This window comes from Cloeon dipterum, chromosome 3 (assembly GCF_949628265.1).
Source record: "Cloeon dipterum chromosome 3, ieCloDipt1.1, whole genome shotgun sequence".
NCBI lineage: Eukaryota > Metazoa > Arthropoda > Insecta > Ephemeroptera > Baetidae > Cloeon > Cloeon dipterum.
The window spans coordinates 26,241,786-26,259,524 of NC_088788.1; the positions used below are offsets into that span (position 1 = coordinate 26,241,786).

At 40.0% G+C, this 17,739-nt stretch overlaps 2 protein-coding genes across 2 annotated transcripts; one reads left to right on the top strand and one right to left on the bottom strand.

The window, feature by feature from the left end:
• The first annotated feature begins 6 nt into the window (after positions 1-6).
• LOC135941389 (uncharacterized) lies at positions 7-1,552 on the top strand. The gene is made up of 6 exons (XM_065486887.1): positions 7-441; positions 500-701; positions 753-927; positions 978-1,057; positions 1,113-1,190; positions 1,244-1,552. Exons 1-6 carry the CDS (start codon positions 296-298, stop codon positions 1,520-1,522), a joined length of 960 nt encoding a protein of 319 aa, XP_065342959.1. The 5' UTR covers positions 7-295; the 3' UTR covers positions 1,523-1,552.
• On the bottom strand, positions 1,543-14,926 carry LOC135941388 (synaptic vesicle membrane protein VAT-1 homolog-like). The gene is made up of 8 exons (XM_065486885.1): positions 14,567-14,926; positions 6,735-7,080; positions 4,297-4,439; positions 4,128-4,231; positions 4,019-4,074; positions 3,280-3,474; positions 2,960-3,221; positions 1,543-2,696 (listed from the first exon to the last, which is right to left on the bottom strand). The coding sequence occupies exons 1-8, from the start codon at positions 14,812-14,814 to the stop codon at positions 2,677-2,679; spliced, it is 1,374 nt and encodes a 457-aa protein (XP_065342957.1). The 5' UTR covers positions 14,815-14,926; the 3' UTR covers positions 1,543-2,676.
• Positions 14,927-17,739: the final 2,813 nt, after the last annotated feature.

A 17,739-nucleotide genomic window follows, 5' to 3' on the forward strand; every position in this document is an offset into this window, starting at 1 on the left:
GCTACTGTGCTTACGTCATCAATCATATGTCCATATCCATATTATGGGCCCATGTTTACAACTAGCTTCTCCCACAACAAGTGAACTGGCACAACGGGTTTAAATTTCGGTTTAAACGTTTGAAGTAACAACAACTAAATTTGATTAAGGCAGTTACTAGAAGACACAAGCAAGTAGCCCAGGACCAGCCCAGGACCCAAGGAGCCGCAGCGGCTTACAATTAACAAATCTAAAAAAAATCAAAACGTGCAGTCAAATCTGGTGGCGAAACTTTTCGGTTTTTCATTTTCCAAGCATGATCAACTTAAAAACTGCGTTGCTCACTTTCAATAAAATACGTCTACTACAGTGCTGCTCGTGCAAGTTTATATCAAAGAGTTCCAAAGGACAGGAAGCAAGGTTTATGATGAAAATAATGACCGGCTCGAGGAAGCCAAAAGGGTACAAAATAATATTAAAAAAGGAATTTTATGGATATTTACCTGGCTTTTAATTTCAGCAAAGTGCTGAGACAGCTTGAATGTGAGAAGCAAAACAATCAAGTTTTTTCAGGGATGGAAAAATCTTTTACCGTGAAGAGCACTTCATCAGGAAAAATAAACAACAGACGGAGGGAATTGCTGAACGCCGTTTTCACAAGACACATTGTGGACCACTTAGCAACTTCTAGCCTTCAAGGATTAGATATCCAAATAACAAGCGTACAATTTTATTCTTGTTGTGGTTTGAAAATAAAAAGATGAATATTTCAGGTAACCGTGAGTCCAGACATTAGCTTGGTAAAAGCGCAGTGGATAAGCAGAAGTTGTCTCACTGGACACAACGGTTCCTTGCAAGTGGATCTTGACAATTACGCAGCAGTACTTCGCAAAGATCTCTCTGATTTAAGGATCGTTGGAGTTGTACCTCCTATCAAATTTGTTCCTGGTAAAATATGAAAACAGCACACAGCATTGAAGTTAAATTTAACATTTCAGATAAAACTTTGACTCAGGGTTCAATGATTGACCAGCTGTTGGAAACTGCTGAAATGAGTACCGAGGATCCTGAATATGAAGTAAACACTGACTTGATTTATTCCAACAAGCATCACCAAAACTTTTCTCTTATAGACTGAAGAAGTGGTTGACTCAATGCCACCTATGAGGCATGATGTGCTCGGACTTGACCGAGAGAAAATCGTGACAAAGGTTGGCAATTGTTTCTAGGGTTTTGTAATCTTTTAACTATTTCATCTATTCAGATATTGAAAAAGAACTCGAAACACATCTCAGCTTCTTTGAGCCCATTGAGCAATGAAAGTGGACCAAATGAATTTGCGTCTTTGGCTGACATCAACAATGCTATAGAGGAATTCAAGAAGATGAGAAAGAAGACTTTGCGTGAGGAAAGGTTCAGGGAAAGGAGTCTCAGATCCATAGAATATGAATATTTCCTCAATAAAGAGATTGATGTGCCTGATTTCGACCAGTCAATCTACGAAGATCAGGATTACATAGATGACGATGATGAGAGGAAATAAATAGTTTAAATAAAATTGCGTACGTTTTGACTATACTTTATTCATACACAAATTAACATTTTTGCAGACATTGATATTTTCTCTTCGGTGATACTAGTAATGCAATTGGAGATAAATGCAAACATAAATGCAATCTACGAGTAAAAACAAATATTCTTATCAGTTGGTGCGTGTGCATTACTAGTCTCAAAACCACTATTACAGTTGTAATAATTTCAATACATAAATGCATACCTGGAATTTTGCTCCGTTACGACTAGAACGATGGTGGTTGCAGTGTTTAGTTCTAATTTAGTCGTATGAAAAATACAATTTATAGCTGAACTAATTTATTATCTAAACCAATTTAAAATTTTTCATATTTAAAACATTGTCAAAAAATAGTTCAAATTTCAAATAGAGTACATTTTTTAGATTATTTAGTTTTACGTTGCGATTAGATGATATCATACTTATAATTTAAATTTTGTTTGATACACAGTCAATTATATTTTTGTTTCATGAGACACCCATTGTTACTGAGATTAAATGTTTGATATGAGTAGCAGTAACCTCAATCGATCAGTTTTATCAGAATAGTTTAAATTTTCATAAAACAATAAATCGCACCATTTTACGGTCGCATTGAACAGTAAACCGCAGACTGAATTTTCCGAGATCACGGTCGCACTTAACTTTTTGACGGTACATAATCATTACTGTTTCAAAATGCCTGCACCATTGAATCGTTTTCGTAAGTGATGATTGTGTTTGTCGTGTGTGTATTAAGCCACTTTAAAGTGTGAGGGCGTAAATTTAAAATTGGACACATCTCATGAGCATTGGCTGCGTTGTCAATTATCATCACTCAATGTTACAAGTCGTTGACCCTAACATACTAGAATAGTAGCTCAGCGTAATGTGAGAAATTCAATTAATTAGGCATGCAGGTTGAATACAGCACAATGAAGCTTGGTTCTTTAGCACTTCTTATAATCGCGATTATCAATCAGCGTAATATATCATATAAATATGTGATTTTTACAATTAATAGTGACAGCGAGATAATGCCTTAATTAATAGACGCGGCATATTACAGATTATCTTACTCTTGATGAGGAATGGATCTTTCTCAGCTTTGGAATACAACACTCGCACTCCTTTCCTCCCCAGTTTTAGCTGTCAGCTTTCTCAGCTGCAACGAGACAGAAAACAGACATGAAAATCTCGAGCTTTAAAAAAAGACCATCCAGTTCCACAATCTTAATCCCTGGAAACTGATTAATTGCCTTTTTTAGGTTTCATAACTCAATTTTCATAGTTTAAATCGTGTGGAAATATTTTGAATCAAGTGTCACAAACTTTAAAATTCTGTCAAAATTCGTTTTGCTGGGAGATTTTTCAGAGACATAAGTATATATTTTGTTGGCCTAGCAAACCTGTTTTCTCATCACTCACCAGCTTTCTCATCTTCCTGCTTAGCTTCAGGCTCCTTCTTCTCCTCCTCTTCCTCCTTCTTGTCGCTGCTGTCTCCGTTTTCAGCCGGCTTCTCCTCTTTCTTCTCATCCTTCTTCTCCTCCTTGTCCTTCTTCTTGCTCTTCTCCTCCTTGCTTCCCTTCTTTGCAGGGGTGGCAGGGCGCGGCTTGGGCTCCAGCGCGGGGTTCAAGATGAGCTTGCCGATGTTCTTGCGGTCGTGCATCACCTGCATAGCCTCAGGCACCTGCGAAACCAACGATTATTCAAACGAATCTACATTATTTAAAAATTCTAAAACCCACGTCTTCAAGCGCCCAGCTGGAGTCGATGATTGGCTTGATGACCTTGTTTTTCCACAGTTCCATCACTTTCTCCATGGCAGCGCGTGCCCTTTCTGCACCGGCAGGCGTCCTCAGCAGGTGGCGTAGGTTGAAGCCGGCGATGGTTTTGTTCTCATCGAACAGCTTGATCGGCGACACCTTGTCTACTTGCCACCACTGCAAAATACAAGGATAATAGATTTTTGTGCATCGGCAATTCTATATTAGAATTAAACTGACTCAAAAATGCCTCAAACAAACAGCTTGTGTCAATGAAAACTATGCAACCTGCTCGGCACCAATGAAGATCGCATTGCCTACGTTCTGTAGGAACGGGATATATTACTAGGAGAAATATTCATTGAGAAAACTAGAAAATCTTAAGGCCGGTAGCATAATTTTTAAGATGTTGAATAGGACAATAATATCACAAGATATTTTTCCAAGACCATTTAGGAAATTGCACTAGGAAATTGAAATGTAAATAACCATTAAAGTACTTGTGACTTAGACAAGAATAAACAATAATAATCTTAAGGAAAAGGATTTTTAACGATTTAATTTTAAAATTTCCCAAGTTGTAAAATCTAAAAGAACCCGTACTTGTTAAATTATTTCATGAATTTTATTTTTCCTCCTAAATTTATCCAGCTCTTCTACGATAACCATCTCACTCATTACAATTCTGAGAAAACAAACTGCTAGTAAATGGAACACTCACCGATCGGGCCACGCTGAAGAAGCTCTTGGTCTCGCCGGTAACCACGTTGGAGGAGCCTGTGGGCACGGAAATTAGACTGGCACGGCGCACAGGAAAAGAAGGTAATTACCGTAGAGGACGTATTTTCCCATGGGCTTGAGAAGCGAGTAGCCGCGGTTGCAGTCCTCGAGGCAGAGGCAGTCAAGCACCAGATCCACGCCGTCCGGGCTGATTCTGCGAGCAAAATCACTTGTGTGAGCCCGAGCGAGAGAGGATAATAAGCCAAAGTCTAGACTTACTTGCGGACCTCGCTGACATAGTCGCATCCTCTCTCAAGGAGATGGTCGAAGTGGTCCTTGATGGCTTCGTGCTTGCTCTTCGAGGCCACGCCGATCAGAGTCACGTTCTCCTTTGTGCGGGCCAACTGGGCGATCGCGAGGCCCTGGAATACATTTTTGTTTTAAATTATGGTTAGCATCTTTAAGAGCTTTAGTGACGAAATTATTTAAAAAATAGGTATATTTATAATTTCCTACTCAAATGGATAAAGCTTTTTGATGATCATTTATTTTATGGTTGACTTTCAAATTTATTCCATAGATTCAAAGGAAATTATAAAGCCAATTTCATTAATCTTTATCTCTTGAACTTAAGCGCGAAGGCTATGCCACCCTCCTTGGAGAACAAAGACGAAAGCGCACAATAAATTTAACTGTGGGCGACATAACGTCGGCTTTTTACTCTCGTTCGCCTTGTTATCAGGGCGGACGGAATATTTTACGAGCGTTTCATGCAAGTGTGCTGCGGCGGTGGCTGAAATTTCAGTCAAAACGAATTCAGTCTGGCGGCAGCGGCGGCGGCGGCGGCAGCGGCAAAGGGTCAACGCCTCGTTTGTTACCGCCAAGCCACGTGATATCGGCAGCAGCACTCTAGGAAATTTCACATAAGGGCACCAAACGCGCGCGAGAGAGAGAGAGCTAATAATAATGATTGCGTTTCCCACTACTAGTGTAATTACGCGCGCGCCTCCATGACTCGAAAGTGCTCCAGGCATGCGACAAACTGCGTCCGTCCGACCCTCCACTCTGGCTTGTTTGCCCCCAATTCGGCAGTTAGCGGGCGGAACGTTCGCTGCTGATTACCGCCGATTTTCTTCGTCGACGTCGGCACAAAAACTTCGCTCAGTGCTTACATATACAGAAGCCTAAGCAATTAATTTAATATCTAATCGGCCGTTACGCAACATCCGCATGACTAAGAAAAAGGAACCTCTGATCCCGTGGTGATATCTGACGGAGTTTCCGTTATTGGCTGGCTTGGAACGTTGGTGTCTCACGAAGACAAATTGTTCACAGACACTGTAACTGTCATTTATTTTGCTGAGGAATTTAATATTGGTTTTCATGTGAAGACATTTTTAATAAATCACTTATTTCTTGTCTGGAGATAAAAATAAATTCTATTCAAACCGGTTGGAACTTTGAAACTGATTTTATTAATTTATTTATGCCCCCTTAAATTCAAAGACCACATGAAAGAGAATTTAGAAATGTGCCCCGGGGAATAACATGCTCTCGGTCTGGTTTTACAATCAAGACGAGCGCAGCGTTGCGTGCCGAGGCGCAGTTAAAGTTTAATTTCGAGCCTCCGGCCGCTAACTGATAAACACCTCTTTCTCTCAGTCGGTTTCGGCATTGCAGACGACCGACTGCATCACATTGAAATTCGGTCGGAAAAGCAGTAATCGACCGAAATCGAAAAGAAAATAAAAATCCTGTTTAAACAGCCAATCGAGTAATTATAATGAAAGAGCAAGCGAGCAGCATCTTGATATTTGGCCGATCGGCTGCCACGCGCCTCTCGAGGTGTGGAAAAGTGACGACGACGACGCCGCCGATCAATATCGCGGGCGGCGGTCGGTTGGCATGGCGACGCCAACCTGTTGATGATTTTCCGTCGGCCATCCGCCCACGCAGTCGGCGGCGGCGCCTCTGCAAAAGCGGCTTGTTCTCGGAACAGCGTCACAGCATCCTCACGCCGCCCGTCACGCGAGAATCCGGCAAAATGTAATGAATTTCCCCGTCAGCGCTGTACAATTTTTGCTCCAAATTCGTTGAGAGATTGATGGTGATGAATAAGTCCCATAATTTATTTAATGGCAATGAGTCACCGTTAAAACAGTGATTGTGGAAATCACTCATATCTCATTCTAGACTAAACTAATTCACCAAATAGTTCTTACTGGTTTTCCCTTACACATTTATTTAACGAATGCAAAAGACACTAATAAAACTGAATCAGACGAGCAGACCAACATTTTTCATTAAAATTCAAGCTTAAAATTCACTCCTTTGCCAATTTAAATATAGTAAACATAAATGTAACGTATTTTTTCAGTATGCTGATTCTAATAATGCAATATCGCTTTTTAGAAGTTAAGACACGTTTTTGAGTTTGGATTCGTTTAAATTTGGACCGATTATTTTTTGAGTGAGTCCTTCTCAATTTAAATAAAAACAAGTTTTTTTAATTTAAACCTTTTTATATTTAACTTGTCATTTTATAGCTTTGCACATGCACCCGATATGTCAGAAAGAAATAGCGTCAGCCAATTAATTTGTTCACTCTACTTCTTAAAGTATAAGGCGTCCAAATTTGAATTTTTAAATATAGAGTTTAAGCAAACAACAATAATTATAATTCTGGATTGTACAGGGGAGTAGTATTGGTTACTTACAATTCCACCTCCGGCTGAGTGGAGAAGCACTGACTGCCCCTCAGAGAGTCCAGCGACCTGGAAGAGCAGCATGTAGGCAGCGAGGGCGTTCATGGCGAGGGCTGCGGCCTCCTCGTTGGTCACGTCGTCGGGCAGGGCGAAGGCGAGGCGCGCGGGCACGCACACCAGCTCGGCCCAGGCCCTGAATTCAGGCAGACACACGACCCGCTGGCCCACCTGGAAGTTTTCCACGCCGGCGCCAACCTGCACCACTTCACCCGCGCACTCTGAGCCCAGGATGAACGGCGTCTTCGGTGGGGCGTCGATCGCGCCCTGACGAGCCATCAGGTCTTGGAAATTCAGTCCACTGTGCAGGAATATAGACGACGGATTAGTCTCGAAAAAATTGTCAGAATGCGATCACAGACGTGGAACATGACTCATAGGGTTGTGTGTCAATTTCAGAAGGTTTATTTTATTTCTCTTTTGAGTACGAATTGAGCCCCTATTTAATCATATACGAATCTTAATATGTTTTTTTAATTTACACATTTTTTCTTACATTACCGCCAAAACAAGCAAGACGTGAATTTATCCACGTTCCAAAATTGTGAACGTGAAATTGTAAATTGTATAATAAATTTAGAATCAAAACGAGGAACACTTTGTCTGTTTAATAACAGGTTTAAAAATTACAAATCTTATTTTAATTCGCATAAGTGAAAAAACTATTTTACTAAAAACCGACCAAAAATTCCACGAAAATGGAAACTACGGGAAAACTTTATAAGCGCGAAGCAAAAATTATGATGTTTTAAAAACTGTTATTTACTAACACTGCTACATATTTTTTCGCACTATAAAACCCATAAAACCACTTCCAAACAATCCAAAAATTTGAGAACCCTCGCGAACAACTCTAAAAAAATCCAAATTAATATTTGTATTTGTTGCAATAACCTATAGAGTAGAAATTTTAGTTTTATTTAGCACTTATTTCCTCGTTGGGTTGTTTCGTGGAAATGAAAAACCGTGTGACACGCGTTCCCCAATTACCATTATATTTTTAACGTTTTTCCTCAAACACGAACGACGCGGTTAACTGTATTGCAAATTTAATGAATTCACGTTCGTATTCAATTCATCTCGTATTAGCCTTCAATCATTTTCCACTCTTTGTTTCTGTGACAAAAATATCGTGCAAGGGAGAGAGATCGATGCTTGCTTGTCCGCTCCAAAAATGATATCTGCCGTCAACCGCAGCGTCCTATTACAGGGCACGCAGCAAGCCAAAGGCTGGCGTTTCGAGTATCAGGTGCGCCGTTCCCATTGATTATGTCTGCACCGTTCACCGGCACAAAGCGCTTGACCCTCCTTGTTGTGATATGCTTGAGGATAATACTACTCTATTTATATTGGAGCACGAGAGCAGGCTTATTTGCGATTGCCAAGGAAAGGAATTCACCTATCCGATAACGAATGACAGCTAAACATAAACAAAATAAAATAATATCTGAAAGTATAATTTAAATATTCAGAAGAAAACTCTGCAGATTCGTACAAGGTTTGATTTATGTGAGAACAGCAAACGTCAGCCAAAGTATCGGGGTAAACCCAGGTGGCGGGGACGAGAACATCTGTTGAGCGCCGGGTTCAACCCCCGCGTCCGCAGGAAAACAAATTGTATCGGCTGAGCGTGCATTATTTTTCCTCTTAATCCACGGATCGAAGTGGTGACCATAAACGCGCAAAGCAAGTAGTGTACGCTTTTAGTGTACATAGGAGTAGAGTGACGCAGGCAGGCAACCAACTACACTCTACTCGCAGACACATGCACACGTGCCGCCGGGGCTGACTCAATAAACTTTCCTATTCCACGGAACAAATTATTACGACCAGCAGCCACCGACGCTGCCGCAATTTCCCCGAAGTGCAAAAGGGGCGACTCTCGCAGACAGACCTGAATTACAAATTTATCCCCCGCTGCTCCAATTTTTCTCCTTACAGATTTAACGTCTTTGATGGATTTGTGTCGGAATCTGACGCACTGACATTAAAATTTTCCGCTCCGACTGGGGACCAGGACAGACCACCAGACACGATTGGCAGAAAAAATTCTAATGAATAATAAACCATTTTCATTTGAAATTATTCCCATGAATGTTTGCGAATTTAACTAAATATTTAAAAGAAACGCGTTTAAAGCAGGCGTTAAGTTCGCACCCTTCAATGGAAATTCCAACCGTGTCGCATTTATTCCAACTATGCGGCTTTGAATTAAACAAAAGGCAAATTACCGAGAATAATTGCCTTCTGAGAAATTTACCCAACGTGCAGGCAATCAATAGGGAAAATGCAGTGCATGAATCACGAAGAGGGAATATAAAAAGGGTGCAAGTAGTGGTGCCAATTGGCCGCAATTCCGATCAGTAACCGCCGCCGCCGGCGTGGTTTTCCCTCCGACGCTCCGACAGAAATTTTCCCTTTTCCGCGCTCGCTGTCTCAAGGGTGCAGTGTAAACTTATTCGTTGGAAAATCCAGACTCGGGTTGGCTGGCATGACCAGCTGATATTAAATTTCGGAGACGCCTCTTCACTCGCAGGCACGCAGACACGAGTATCGATTCGCCGCCGCCTAAACACAGCATAGGGCTGGCACCGGCGTGCTGCTGATGAACTGCAATCGCCTCCACGCGCCAGATGCACGCGCGAATTCGGGGAAGTGCCGCACAAGCCAAATTGCGAGTGAAGAGCAAGTTATCACCGGTATATTAAAAGAAGTGAAGAGAACAATGGTAACATGAATTGGAAAAATTGCTAAAATTCATTTTAAAAAGTCAAGTAAATTTTCTTCCACATATTTTTTATTCATTTCTAGTTTGAACGGAATTACTGGGAAAATCCGAATGGCGGCGGCTCTGACACCATTAAAATCACTTGACCAAATTATAAATTCTAGAAATGTAAAAATAGCTATTTTAGCAGAAGAAACCTTTTAACAAGTAGAGATTAATGATAATATTTAATACTACTACAGCATATTTTTACTTCATCTTCTTCAGTTAACGCGAAAAACGAGAAACATGACGGTGAAACTCGAGCCTGAAGAAGAAGGGGTTGGCGTTCTCTCAGTGATGCGGCGTTTCGCCGAGATCGAATTAACTGCATGATAGAGCACGCTGAACTTGCATGTCGGGCCGAAATTTATGGTAGCCACTCTCTCTTCCAGCCGCATCGTTCTGGGCAAGAAAATCTCTGCCAGTTTCGCGTAAAAAACATGGGAGCAACGGTAAATTGATCTAACGAACCATTGTTACTACTTTCGTACAGCGAATAAAAAAGGGGCAAGTGGAAGCTGACGCGAGAGCCGGTACGTATTTGAATTTCACGTAAATGTTTGCCAGGTTTTATCTGCTGGAATTTGCCTAGAAGACCATAAAATCCACAGTAAAATTGTCATAAAGCACAGGAACCGTAAAAATGCTAAATCCTTCTTGCATTCATATTTTTACAAGTCAAAATTTAAGCGCTAAATCAGTTTGTTTGAAAAATGATAACGAGTTTTTCGGTTAACTTTTGATATTAATGCCGTTTAATTCTTCTAGTGAAATGACTTTACTGCTTTCGTAAGATTTATCAAGTGACTAATATCATTTAGTGCTTCATTCTACACAGGATTTCATATCAGTTCATCATTTCATGTCATAGTGTCAAAGAGATAAAGCAGTTTTTTAATTAAAAAAAGTGACACAGAAGGGGACAATGGCCGGTGCGAGGGTAAAAACGCTTGACATTAAGGCCACGTGTCGAGCGGGGCTGTGGAATCGGGCGAAGCGCAGCAGAGCGAGACTGAAAATAAGGCGACTGCGGAAAGGTCAACAGCCGTCTGGGCGCAAAAAAAGCAGTCGACAGGTGGCCGGCACGGCTTTTCGGCAAACTGACCCCTGATTGCCTATGCACGGCGGCGGACGACGGATTTGATTGCCGGTCCGCGGAATGCCGGAGGCCACCTACCAAATTGGACACGGCGAAAATAAACTCAAGAGTCGAGGGAGGAGAGAGCGGAAGCGAGCTCCGCGGAACGGAAGTCGGCGCCTGCTTTGCATCGCTGAATTGGTCATCGAGAAGCGATTGTGCTGCGGAAAAATTCGTCAGACGTAGCGCAGTCACCATTTCACCGCATGACTTGATATTTTCAGAGTTAACTGACTTATTCTCCGCTCATGAATCTTAAAATTTATAGTATCAAAATCCTGTTTTCCAACAAGATTTTATACAGAATTTATACAAAAATATAACTGAAAATTAGTTTCACTCGAGTATTTTTTCATTTCGTTCCTGGGCTTTCTGGGTTTTAAAAAAATTATTGGTATTTCCAAATTAAAAAAATCCTCATATTAATTTGTGTTGCTATTGAATAAAATCGTAGTTTATTTTGGAAAATTTTTTAAAATGCTTATTATTATTATTAATAAAAAAACACTGAAAATGAATAAAGGTCTTGGAGAGCTGCTCAGGAGAAAAGTCCGGCATTTTGTTTCATACCAGCAGAGATAAAAAGCCGCGAACGGCATGGCGGAAATTGAGATGATCAATTATGTAGAGCGAGCGATAGTAAAATACTAAGAGGAAACTGTTTCGATATTGTGAATTATTCAAAGCCGCTGTGAATTCGCAGTGAAAATCAATTATGACAAAATAGAGAGATAAAATGGAAACTGCACGGCCAATAAAAAATAATTGGTCTTTTGGGAAAGGAAATAGCAGCTGTTCGGTCGTTGGGTTCAAAGGGTCAGCGTCAGCAAACAACGGCGCGCATTAAACTGGCAATTAATGGCTAGAAAAAAACTCACTTTTGCTAGTTTGCTTATGAATGGGCCAGCCTGTTTTATTGAAAGAGTTGGCCGCGTACGCAGAGGAAAGGAATGTGCCAAGTTTTCCTTCCCCGACAGCACAATTAGCTTTTCTGCTGCCCCCGAATAAATGGAACATTAACTCTCGTCCATACATGTGCTCGCTCGTTTCCTGTCATGCCAAATTGGCATGGCTCGGGGAAATGTGCCAACAATATGGAATGGAATTCCGAGTGGCGAAGAAAAAACGCGTTCCTTTGATACATATACCCCTCCGGCTACTTTTTTTCGTGAATGCCATAGAGCGAGCAATTTGCGAATTTTACTCCATTCATTTGACAACTTGTGCGAGAAGAACGGTGTGAATTTGCACGAATTCCATATTCTTCTTGAATACCAACGCAAATCTTACTCCAGAGCAAATTAAATGTTTTTGCTATGGATAAATGTTGAGTTTTTTAATGGGATAAAGCGGCACTGCTAAATTTTACTACCACTTATTGCATATATTTGTGCCACTGGTTTTGGCTTTTCATTAAATAATTAAAAAATTGCTGTATTTAATTTGAGAATTATTATGACTTAATGCAGTCACACATCGCTTCAATTTTGTTTCTCCACATTCTCTGTCCTGATATTGCTATCTCCTTTTTCCTTCCTGATGAAGAGTACGTTTTAAAGCTTATATTACAGGAAAATGTTTTAATAGGCTTTTCCCGATTTCGCTTGTACTGAATAAAAATCCTGATTATTTGGTGTTAGCAAATATAAATCGACACCCACCTGTTATATTTAATCCGTTTAGCATAAATCCCTGAACACTCAACATTTTCATTAGTTGATAATAGTGAATTCAAATAACTTAGCAGCTTTGTGTGTGCCTGTTTATCTGCAATCAATTATTAGGTTTTGACTGGAAAATAAAAGTGGTAAAACCACAGGAAACTGTGTTTTCCACTAACGCAAGTTAATCTGGAATTTTCCAATCACTGCAAATTTGAAGGAAAAAAGAGTGGGTTCAATCACTATACAAAATTTAAATTACGCATTTTGAAAGCTAGCTTTGAATTTCTACTTTCGTTTTTCATTTCTCACACCCCACAAGTTTGGAACATTTTGAAATCAATATTCCCGGGGAAAAATTAAGGTCCTATATGAAAAGACGGCGCATCTCAAGAGTTCCACAACTTTCTTTCGAGGAAAATAACACGAGAAAACACGCCGTTGAGCCCGATTTTATCAAACGAAACAAATCTCACGCCGATTCAATTTCGACTGAAGCATCGGTGGTGGTGGTGGTGCAGAGCCACTCGAAGGTGCAGCTGGCCAACCGCACAGATAAAATCTGAGCGAGCGGAGACGAGCAACAGGCGCATGTTTCGAGCCAAAAAGAGTCGTAATATAAAATAAATTGGCTGCAACAAGAAGCAGTTCGCATGCAACAAGAAAAGGCGATTGCGGTTTTGCGCGCGCGGGGAAAAAAGCGGCCCTTGTCCTTCGCGGCGGCTCTCCGTGTCAAATTTCTCTCTATCTGCGCGTCTCCTTTCGCACTCGCTCTCTCGGACGCTCCACTGGCTGACTGAGTGAACAGGAGAAAAGGAGAGAATAACAGAAATAGAAAGAGAGAGCGACGTAATTGGCGAGCAGAAGAATGCGCCATAAAATTGCACCGAAATCGGAGCGAGAATCTTTCCACTGAGTCGTTCGCTCTGCTCGAGAAGGAAATAGAATCCACTCGAAGACTTCTGGAGTTCTCGAGAGCTGTTTAGAACGTCTGGTATAGTCTGCGCGTTATTCGGAGTGCTTTTCAGCCTTTGAAATAGGCAATGCTTCAAGTGTTTTTCAAACAGTCACATTTCCGCCTCGGGTAATCAAAATTCCAGAAGGTTCTAAATTGTACTGGAATTTAACCACACTAGCGCTCGGCGTAGGAATAACTGAACACTTGTAGATTTTTCGGAATTCATAAGGTCTATTCTTCCCTCAGCCATTATTTATTAAGTTAAAAAAGTTTTAAAGTGGAATGATACTGGGCAACAATTGAAAATTATTTGAATTGTAGGATGCCATAAAGAATTGATCGATAAACAATTTGTTCAACAATTTGCAATAATAAAAAACGGCCCTTCCTACAATAAAAATTCAAATTTCGCCAATTTTCTCCAAAATGTACAGTGCTTGAACATAATTTTCTTGGCATAATTATTCCGATTCCTCTCGTCGAGATCTGTCCAACGGTGAATGCCACTTATTGGGGAAACTCTTGGTTTTGAAATTAAATCGGATTTCAAGTAAGGAGACAGCCATTACCATTTGAAAAGCACGGTAACTTTTCAGGCAATTTTCTAGAAAAATTAGAGTGCTTCTTAGGTCAATTTAGGCTTTAACTGAATCCTAATGGATGAGTTTATGCATTGGCAATAAGCATTTTCCAGGCTTTTGCAGTATCATTCTTCATTAACCATGTTTGATTGATTGCCAATTTTCATCCCCTATTAAACTGAATTGACTTTTGAAGAACAAACAATATTGCTGAAAAATGTGGAGAGCAATAAGGATAAAAAATAGAGAGCACTGATTAATTCATTAAAATTACTTAGCTACTACATTAAAAAATCCCCAAACCGTGAACCCTAAAATGAGCGCAAAAATTAATGTTGGATCCCTTTTCATGCAGTTTCTCTATTGTACAAAATCGAGGGAATTTAAATCATCTTCAATTCTTGGTCTTGGGTCAATCAGGTGGAAATAAAATATAGGATATTCAAAAATATTGTATCAAGTTTTCAAGTGGTCCAACTTAAATAAATTGATATAAGAATTCTGAAAATTCCACCGCGAGATGCGGGAAGGAAAAGCTGCGGATGGCGGCGGCAGGAATTTGGTGACATCACCACTTTGGGGCCGGGGGTGTGGTCGGTGCCGCCGCCACCACCCCACGCACCCTCGGCAGGTGCGAGGGCGAGTCAGGGAGTACATATATGTAAGAAATACGTCTCACCAGTGAGACACGCTGACGAGTATCTCGCCTTCCTGAGGGCTCGGCTCGGGCTTCTTCTGCGTCTTGACTGACTTGAGGCCTCCGAAGGCCGTCAGCACGACGGCCCGCATCTCCTTGGGCGGCTCGGCGGCCGGGGCCGCCTCCTCCTCCTTCTTGGCCTCCTCCTTGGGCTGTTCCTCCTCCACCTTGGCCTCCGGCTCTGGCTGCTGGGTCTCCTGTTCCGGCTGCTTCTCCTGCTTTTCCGGCATTTTTCCTCTCGTTTGGTTAAGCGTCGGGAATAAGTTCAGTCAGTAAGGTCGAGACTTGTTGCTGCGATCAACGCCGTCTGATTCGAGTTCGCTGATTGTGAGAGTACTGACACTGCACTCGCACTGGCTCCAGCGGCTCCGCCAGCCAGCAAGGCGCGCCCGACTCGCACGCACGCGCCGGCAGCGCCGCGAGACGGCACCTCTCTCTCTCACTAAATGGTTGATTCCACTTTTTTGCTCGCTCCTCGCCTTTGTCGCCGGCAACCTGCACCGGCGGGGTGAATTGTTGTGAATTATTCACCTGCCGCAGCACACCTGCCCTCGTATGTTGCTCGCTCCGGCTGCAGATTGACCTAGATTTTGCAGAGCGTATAAAGGAATAAAAAAATCAAGGTAGATAACTTGCGTAGGCTTTCATGAATAGTTTTTTCCATTTTTTCGCACACATAAAAATATCTCAGAAATCTGCGCTGCATGGGTCCAAAGAACGTATTTCCTTTTTTTAAGGATAATTAATCTGGATGTTCGACGCTAAATTTGCTATTCTACAATTTTCATGGGAGTTTTTAGTACCAGGTTTACAGCCTGTGGGATGTTACCCCAGCCAGGCAACACACAAAAGAGGCTTATTTTAAGTAAAAAAAACCTGCAATACTTTGAAGGAACAAATTGAAGGTTTTTTAGGTTATTAGGAATTTTTTCAGCTTTTTAACAAATAACCAGGAATAAAATTATAGTTATGGCTCATTAAAGAAAAAGAAAATCAATCTGTCCCTTGAGCTAATTCTTAACTAGAAAAAAATCAATTAATATTTTAGACGTTCTATTCTTGGTATCAGTACATAGTAATTCATTTCTCGTGACTATATTATACTATTCGTGATTCAGTGTACTATAAATTATTTATCATGACAACATATTAATATGATTAGTCCTTATAATGTTTTAAATGAGCCAATATTATTCAATTAAAATATTGTAAATTTACATTTCTGCCCTTTATTTTCTGTAAAAGTTGGTAGTGTAATTTTCTAGAAACTACCTTAAAAGCGCGTTTGATTTACCAACAGTTTTGTTTAAACCTCTTATTTACAAAAAAAAATTGTTTCTGATTGATTTCCAAACGCTTTTTTAATTAAAAAATAAACACAATTTATAAACTTGATATTTATTATTTACTGATAAGATAACATCCCACAATGTGATCATTTATTACAACTCTTTTATTTATCGATCGAATCTCAACACGTTAACATTGCCTAACCTTTATTAACCGAGAGTAAAATGAGAAATGCTTTTTAAATTAATCATTCTGCCAATTGACGGAAAATTTTTATGAGCTAAAAAACCTAAAAATTTGTTTTCGTCCGCAATTTAGACAACTATGAACGTCCCCACAGCAGTTTCTAAACTACTTAGATGTCTGAAGACAGGAGGTTAAGATAAAAGTAAAAAGTTGTTTTTCAAGTTCATACAACATTTAATGGGCTCCATTTCAGGAATAAGAAAAGTATCAGTTGTTTATGAAATGACAATAAAACTGTATATTAATATTCTACAATACGTCTCAACAGACGAAATGATACAATTAATTATTGTATTAAGTGACATGAGAGACTTATAAATTGGCCAATGGTCTTTCGATTTGCACTGAAGAAATTGGAAAAGTTTAAAAGTTATACACCTACAATGACAACATCAATTTCAAGAAGCATATAAAGATTAATAATGCACCAATCGCTAAGTAATGTGTCCAATTACACCGAAGAAGGTAACAAATAATGATTTTCTTTGTCAGTGGTCACTTTTGATTTTCCGGCGATAAAGAGTTTCTGTGGTTGAATTGTATTGTGTTAAATTTTGTTCAGCTACTCTGTCTTTTGCTGTATATCACACCAACTACTCTTTATCAAAAATATAGTACGATGAGAGCTACCAAAATATATATTCTTGCTGATCAGTTTAATTTCAAGCACTGTTTTAACGTCAAAATTTCATGTTCCACTGATTTTTGGTTCCGCGTGAGTTACAAAATAAGTTTAATAATTATTTTGATCACACACCGCTTGGCAAAACAATTGTTTCCTTCGAAATAACGCAAATACCAACAAATCGAGGTGTAAATCAACGCATCTTGCAATATTTTTCATAACATTTGCTCAACAAAACCAATACTTTGTAAATGGGAACATCCCTAATTTTTATTTTACAACTGAGGTGTTTAATTTTCTTCCTCGTCTTAATTCCTCTAGCATCTATAAGATGATTTTTCGGCACAAAACGACATTTAATGCTATACTGCTTGCTCAAAATTTCTCATCCAAGTGATAGAAAAAATACAATTTCCTTGATCATCTCTGCTAGTTTAAGGCTTTCGAGTTGGTTTGTGTTTAGTTAAACCGTGTTGTACTGTAGAAAGATTTATCTTTTGTTTTCTTGAAAACCATGCGAAAAATAAAAAAGGTCGAATTTTCAGACTTTACAACATTGCCATCAAAAGTTTTGGCAGGAAAATAACGGGCGCACACTCAAAATAAAATCATCGACCGTTCAGTCATTGTCTAAAGTTGAGGTATGAAATTTTTGTGAGCACATATTCAACCACCCACCGCATTGCTTTGTTTTGAAATTAGGCAAGGATTAATTAATTCCGACATGGGGACATGCAAGCAGTTTTCTGTCTTTTGACCCATTACCCCACAAAGGGAAAAATAACAATACATAACAATATGCACTATTTTCTATTTCACACAAGATGAAGAAGATTTTTGTTCACAGTTGGGTTCCTGAGGAGGTATTCACAAGTGATGATGCAACAAGGTTTATAAATGTGACACACAAGTCCACTTTTGAAACGTGATTACTAAGATGCTACCCTTTTCATACTTAAGTTCCTTGTATATTTTGATTTGAACTAAACATGAA